The sequence below is a fragment of the Rhamphochromis sp. 'chilingali' genome (assembly GCF_963969265.1).
Source record: "Rhamphochromis sp. 'chilingali' genome assembly, chromosome: 8".
Taxonomy (NCBI): Eukaryota; Metazoa; Chordata; class Actinopteri; order Cichliformes; family Cichlidae; genus Rhamphochromis; species Rhamphochromis sp. 'chilingali'.
The window spans coordinates 14,311,622-14,319,216 of NC_137935.1; the positions used below are offsets into that span (position 1 = coordinate 14,311,622).

At 38.2% G+C, this 7,595-nt stretch overlaps 1 protein-coding gene across 1 annotated transcript; it reads right to left on the minus strand.

The window, feature by feature from the left end:
* Positions 1 to 2,565: 2,565 nt before the first annotated feature.
* On the minus strand, positions 2,566 to 6,410 carry LOC308401079 (extracellular calcium-sensing receptor-like; the record flags this gene model as incomplete). The annotated part of the gene is made up of 9 exons (XM_080889138.1): positions 2,566 to 3,476; positions 3,580 to 3,703; positions 3,790 to 4,017; positions 4,296 to 4,571; positions 4,670 to 4,879; positions 5,093 to 5,362; positions 5,446 to 5,532; positions 5,638 to 5,932; positions 6,241 to 6,410. The coding sequence occupies 9 exons, from the start codon at positions 6,408 to 6,410 to the stop codon at positions 2,566 to 2,568; spliced, it is 2,571 nt and encodes an 856-aa protein (XP_080745264.1).
* Positions 6,411 to 7,595: the final 1,185 nt, after the last annotated feature.

Consider the following 7,595-nt stretch of genomic DNA (forward strand, 5'->3'; position numbering starts at 1 on the left):
TGTTATCATTCTTTTGATTCTGAGACCCCACAACTGCAGTGAGCCGTTCTGCGATGTGATCCAACTTTCGCTCAAGGGTCTCATTTTGAGTAGGCCTCTCTTGGATGTATCCCAACATACACTCAATGGTGTTGTTTTGAGTCTTCACAGCAGCTGTAAGCGTCTCCAAGGTGTTAACCACACTGCGTTCGTTGTGAGAGGTAGCGTCTCGTCCTGTCGCTTCGATTCCAGCGGGCAGCTTTGGGGAGGTTTGAACAGCCGGTTCCACTCTCTTATTTCTCCGATAAGTCAGGGCCAATCCAGCTCCAATCAGCAAGAACCCTGTTATCATGGTTCCGAATATGCAGACAGCCTCAGATCTCAAAATGGTGGAGCATTGCTCAAACTCTTATAGCCTCTGGTTCTCCCACCTTATCATAATAGCCTAAACATTCACATGCTTTTCTCTCACACGGCGCCTAAGCTACGACCTTGGCTCCCCGTTTATCTGCTCCTGCTGAGTTGGGGCAGAAAACTCCAGTATATTCTGTTCTCTTCTAATCAGACAAATAAGGCGATGACTTTCTGCAAACAGTATTTCTTATAACATCATAAAACAATATCATTCATCCACAATAAATCAGCAGTCTAATGTAATGCAAATCAGTTTAACGAATGCAATAGTTATCAGCTTCTTCTAATTCAGGAGAATAATGCAAACTAAAACTACATAATAATTCACAATCTTTAATTAGGGGTATAACATGGCATAAAATAATATTATAATCTAACAGTAGATATCTTCAGCGTCCTCGATCAACAGTCCCGCCAGGCACATGACCCTCCAGTTCTGCCACCCATCCATCGTGTATCCGGCAGGGAAAGTCCCTCCAGGGCACTCGGGCTCTCCCGAGCCCAGACTCCTTGTTGAGAAAAGGGTGTCAATAGCATTCAGAGACCAGTTGATCAAATCCATAATTCTCTTTTAGGTTTTAGAGAACGACAGTGAGAGACTGTTCGAGGGAAAGTAACACACACGAGACAAGACAAGGACAAGAGGCTAATTGTGGGGACAAAGGCACACTAATGCATTGCCTGTGGGAATCTTCTGAAACCCAAAGGTTTTGGAAAGAAGTCTTAGATGTAATTGCGCATATTACAAGTGTTAAGCTGAATCCGTGTCCAAAATTTTATTCTAGGGATCTTCCCCACTGAAATGCAATCTACTGCTTGTTACAAGCAAAATACATATAGCCAAATCTCGGAGATCCATTACTAGACCACATTTGAGAACTTGGCTGTTGACTTTGTCCAAATCCCAAGCTTTAGAGAAACTTACTTTTTTGATTAAGGGTAAACATGCTTACTTTAAAAAGATGGGGAAAAAAAGTGGGGAAATTTTTTGTCTTTTTTTCGAATATCGAGCGATGACCGACAATGAACAGATATGACTGTACCCATTTAATTTGCATGGGAGATGTGCTGTTGTGGTTTTTGAAGATAGCCTGAGGAGCTTGCATGTGCTGGACTGTTCAATGGTAGGACAAGAGATGGAGATGTTAGATTGATTGCAATGAAGGAAGACACAGCTCATTGCTACAGCCGTTTTATCGGATCTCTCTCTCACTGACTTGGAATCTTCGGAATAAACTCTAGCCTGAAGCCCTGGGGAAACCAACTTAAAACGTATTGTCTCACTGTGTGTTCTTTTAGCACTGTCTGTTTCCTTGTTTGTTTGGGGTTTTTTTTGTATGTGTGGTTTTTTTTTAATAATATGAGGCCATATTTCCATGAGTGAGTGTATATATCAGTATGTGTGTATACACAAGCTGGCTATACTTGGTGAGTGCACACTATTATTATCTACTTAATTTTCTATTTATTTTTACATATTTTATTTTATTTATTGATTTTATTTTGTTCTCTGTCTACCTCATTTAAATCATTTTCTTTAATCATGCTTTAACTTCAAATGCCACTAAATTCTGCACTGAGGCTCTTCCAAATAACTGTTGGGAGAAACCTCTAAACATCCTGTCACCGGGTGAAAAAAACCCTCCTCTATCGTCACAGTACCATCAATCAGAATGCGCAATTCAAATCAGGTGAGATTCAAACAGGTCAAGCAAGAAAGCAAGAAAGAAAATAGCTGCTATGATATGTATGAATGCATAATAGTGAAAGCCAAATGTCTCAATTGCTTGTAATCCAAAATTAGCGCTCAAAAATGAAAAATCCTTGTATTTAAAAGTCGCTAAAACCATATACTCACTGCAGATCACTGAAGGTGACCTGCAGTTTTTGAACCGGTCATAAAGTTTAAAATTCTAACAACCTTGCATAAAATTCATTTATTTGAAAAATGGGTCAAAGCTTCTTTGTATCTACTATTTCTGTTGTTGATACTTTCAAATTCATATAGGAGTATTATAAACCCTAGTCAATATACATCACATTTAGAAAGACAAGATATACAAGTATAAGCAATATGAGTCTTGCATGAATCTAATTATTTATATATTCATGATTTATTAATTTATATGTATTTATTTTCATGCATGCATTTTAATTTATGTGGAAACATTTTTACGATTCAGCACCACGACCCATTAAGGCCTTTTTTGTGTTGATCTCCGGTCTCATCAGGATTATGTAACATTTGGGTCCAAACAGTGTGATCAAGAGTCCAAAACTTGAGGCCAGGATGGCAAATACCTCCACTGCATCTGCATAATTTCCCGGTGAGCTGATATACACAGGAACAAAGGCCACCCACACAGCACAGAAGATTAGCATACTGAATGTGATGAGTTTGGCCTCATTAAAACTATCAGGGAGATTCCTTGCCAGGAATGCAATAAGAAAACTGAGGACAGCCAAAATGCCAATATAACCCAATAACACTGCAAAACCCACAGTGGACCCAACTGTACACTCATAAACAATCTTATCATTTTGGTATTGGGTGTTTTTATATGGCGTTGGAGAGGAAGAAACAAGCCAGGTAGTGCAGATGGCTGCTTGAATAGATGTAAGGCACAGAACTGTTCCTCTCTGCTGCATAACACCAAACCACTTCAGACTGGTTCCCCCTCCTGGCTTGGAGGCTTTGAACACAGCCAGAACAACTATGGTTTTTACCAGGATGCATGAGACACACAGCACAAAGCTGATGCCAAATGCTGCATGTCTGAGTTGGCATGTCCACATCCTGGGTCGTCCAATAAACAGCAGTGAACAAAGGAAACATAACTTGAGTGACAGCAAAAGCTGGAAACTAAGTTCTGAATTGTTGGCACGTACTATGGGTGTTCTGCGATGGTAGATAAAGATCCCTAGAATAACAGTACATATAAATGTGCCCAGTAATGAGGCTGCTGTCAAACAAATACCCAGAGGCTCAAGGTAAGAGAGGAACTCGGTCTTCTTTGGCACACATTGGTCACTCTGGGGGTTTGACCAAAAATCCTCTGGACAACTGGTGCACTCCAAGGAGTCTGATAAATAGGAAAAAGATGAAGAAAGGGGAGGATGGTAAAATGCATATTATAGTTAATATGAATTAAATTAAATATGGCATGTTGAAAGATAAACACTTACTGCTCTTATTAGTGACTTTTCCCTCAGAACAAGGGATGCAGTCAAAACAACATTTAGGTTCCCCCTTCTTTCTCACCATGTGGGTACCAGGTGGACAGCTCTCACTACATACTGATCGAACTGGCTGTTGGACAAACTTAAATATTACTTACTAGAATGAAATTCACTGTACATGTGACAAAAGGTAAAGTCTGAAAAGCCATTTATGACCTTTTTTGATTGAAAGTTCCAGAAGATTTTGTCTTCATCAAGTATGATTTCTTCATCTTTGAAAGTTGACCTCTTAACCTCACCCACATTCTGAACTTTAGTGCTTCCATCAGGGAGCCACAACCAGTTCATAACATCATAAATTGGCACCACATCACCATTTTCATCAAATGACACTTGATCACCAAATGGAGTGGAGAAATTTACCCTTTCCAAGTAATAAAGAAGCTGTTAAAAATTATAAATTAATAAATTATAAAAGTAATATATAAGAAATAGATTTCAAAGTACAGGCAAATTAAATCTAGCACTTGTTATACCTGTACATATAAATGCATTAAAATCCAATTCTAAATTAAACACGGGACGTCTCTAATCGCCATATATATGCATATAAGTTAATGTGCTCTATTATAAATAACATATCCTACAGGGTGCATCTTGTTCTGAAAGTAATTATAGAACAAATGATTTACTCATAGATGGAGTATAAACAAATATCACACCTGCCATGGCTCCAGTGATTGTAAAGTGCCACAGCTGTGCCCACTGAAAGGCCCTCTTCTTGGCTTGCATTGCAGCATGTCATCAAGGGCATATGCCAGAGCATAAACAGCTTTGTACACATTGTACTCAGGCCGGAGGTTGGAAATGTCCAAGAACTTCGTATTCACATTTTCTAGATCTTCCTGTCCAGTGCATAGTGCACCTCCACCTTCCATCCAGCCTGGTGGAGCTGGAGAAAATCTGCACTGGAATGTGAATTCCCAGAACTGATTCACCTGAAATATGTTATTGGCGAATTTTTATTTTATGCTTTGTTTTAACATTGACAACAAAAAATTCTTGCAACTACCACAGTAAATTTTTAAACTCTCACCATGCTGTTTCCATAGTTATTATTGTGATGTAGATCAGGACGTGTTTTTAATAGGAATTCCCTGAGCCCTGGTATTTCTCCTCGTCGAATAGCAATGCCCAGTGTACCACCCAGGTATGGCATGAGCTCAGGTGTTTGGAGCACAGCACCTGTTGCTGTCCAGCCTTCACTGGCCAACCACTGTAGGCCTGTTACATTCTGCTTGGCTACCTGTGCATTATATATTACCAAATGTAAGAAGTGATCATTCCACAAATACTTTGGTGACATTAAGATGTGACTGAAGTATTTCCTGATGTTAAAACTTATTCTATACCATTTGTGTTCTGTATTAATTCAAATAAAAATGTAATACATCTTTTACACAGAGTAGAGATGCAGATTTTCATAACAAGAAATAATCAGATTCTTTTAAAATTGCACCTCTTCTATAAGGTTTATCATGTGACTCAAATGTACAAAGGCAATGACCACACGAGCTGTTGATTTTTTCATCACATCCACAATCCTCCTCAGTTCATCTGTGTCTTTGTCCCAGGGTAAAACTTCAACGTAGGCAAGGCAACCTTCTCCAGACAAACTGAGCTCGGATTGTAAGGATCTGGCTGCATGAAGTCCATAATCATCGTCAGTGATGAGCAGACCTGCCCAAGTCCAGCCAAAATGTTTTAGGATCTGAATCATAGCACGTACCTAAGTGAAAACAGATTAAAACATGAGTGCTGCTGATCAGCTGCTGTTGACGTTTTGTATTTGTCCAGATTGATTTTTTTAACCTGGAAAGCATCACTTGGGATCGTCCTAAAGAAGGATGGATACTTTTGACGGTCAGTCAAACAGGAACATGTGGCAAAATAACTCACCTGTGAAAACCACAGACAATATATTGTACATTATTTTTGACATTGAATTTACAGTTAAATCAATATAACCATAAATAATATTCTATGGTTAAACTGAAAACTTACCATGGGTACTCTGTACAAACCTAAGACGCTGGAGATAGCAATAGAACGTGTAGAGGAAGTTTCACCCACGATCGCTAGGACTGGAGGTTTTCCAACACATGTATTATGTAATATAATTTGTTCCTCTTGACCACTGGCTAATGACAACGCTCCACGGAATCCAATTCTAAGTTCAGCACAGTTGTCATAAAGAGTGTATCCCACAGTCACATTAGGCAGCAAGTTGGAGTTGTTGTTGATCTCATCAACAGCAAAAGCCATGGTTTGTGCTTGCCTAAACCCCTGAACATAGAAACTAATAAAAAAACATTTTGATTTGAAAAATACATCATTAGAAAACATGTTACAAAGATACTCATACAAATAATTAAGGAAACTAAATAACAACAATTATAGGGATATTTTAATGAAAAAATAATCAAGAACAAGCTTCAGTCAGTATGCGTTATTCTGAGCGTCAGCGAAGAAAACAAAGTATAGTTACTTTAGACATAACATTTATATTTAAATTAGCATTAGGTTTGTCCCTGTTCTCTCTCTTTTTGTTGTTTCCCTGTCATATTTACCTTGTTTTACTTCCCTATTTCACCCTGTCATACTTACCCATGGCAAGAAGGCTGTTGTGGCTGTGAGGTAAAAGACAGGTCAGGAACACTTGAGAAAAAGTGGACTGGAAACAATCCACCCAGGATGACATCTCCACTCTTGTGCATTATGTTTAGATGAAATTGCCCCTGTAGCTGACATGAGGAGGGAAACACAGAAGAGGACATAGCATAAGAAAAGTAGGAATACAGCAAAATGAACAAGAGCAAATTACTTCGTAAAAATGAGCTCATGACAGCTTTCAGATTTTCTGACCTTAGTCATTGCATTTTATTGCATTGCCATTGCCTTTTATTGACATGAATCGTGCACACCGCCCTTCAGTGAAAATCAAGAAGAAAGGGCAGGGCTTAACCGTTTAAGACCTACCATAGAAAAGTCCGCAAGAGTTTACTTTATATTTTTACATGCTGTAGTGCCATTTTTGGGAGCATTTCAAGTTGCTATACATCAATACAACTGTTATAGCCCAAATTTTAATAATATGTATGCATTAAGTCCATAGTAACTACATAAATTGCAAAAAAGTGCAATAAACTACAAAAAAAATTAAAATTGTTTTTGTTTTGTTTTTTTACATATATTTCTACTTGGAGAAATTTAAGAGGTTTATCCCTCAAAACTTTAAATACAAAAAAGTTGCAAAAAATAGTTTACAACAACAGGAAATTTATTTTGAGTGTCTTCATAGTTTTATTTTTGAGATACACCATTTTTTATATACTGCAGAAAAAACGAAAAACAATCCTATAATGCAAATTTGCAAAACAAAAACAGCATGTGCATCAAAATAAACTATTTAAAGTAGTGCAATTTGAGTCCTAAGCATCCCAGAAACTATTCAGAAAAGCATAAAGTCAAACATAACTTTTAAAAACATCAAAAAACACCAGTATGGGCTTTTAAGGCCTACAAGTAAAAAGCTACATTTTCCGCGAAAATGACGTCACTTCCGGTTTCGGGCAGGTAATGTCGGACATGCGATTGTTTGCGCTGACGTCTATTTTAATGTAGGAAGTGTTATGAACAGCTGATCGGATCGGCAAAGCGTGTTTCTGGAATATTATGTTTTTGTTCCTGCAAGCGCTTTTTATGCAATTTTTGCAAAGCTATATGTGGAAGGAAACCGTGACCTAGGTCAAGCTGATGGCATAAGATGTATGTACAACTCCTCCGGTTTCATATGCAAAAAAATATTATTGTGCTAGCTTACGTGGTTCCGGTTCTACGGGGATTTAAAAATAGTTACGCAAAACGGAGCGTGCCCGCTCCGACCGGCTTTAAAGAGTTAAATACTGATCAGATATTACTTTTGTATCCAGGCAGATTTAGGTAAGATTAGGCAGATTTGA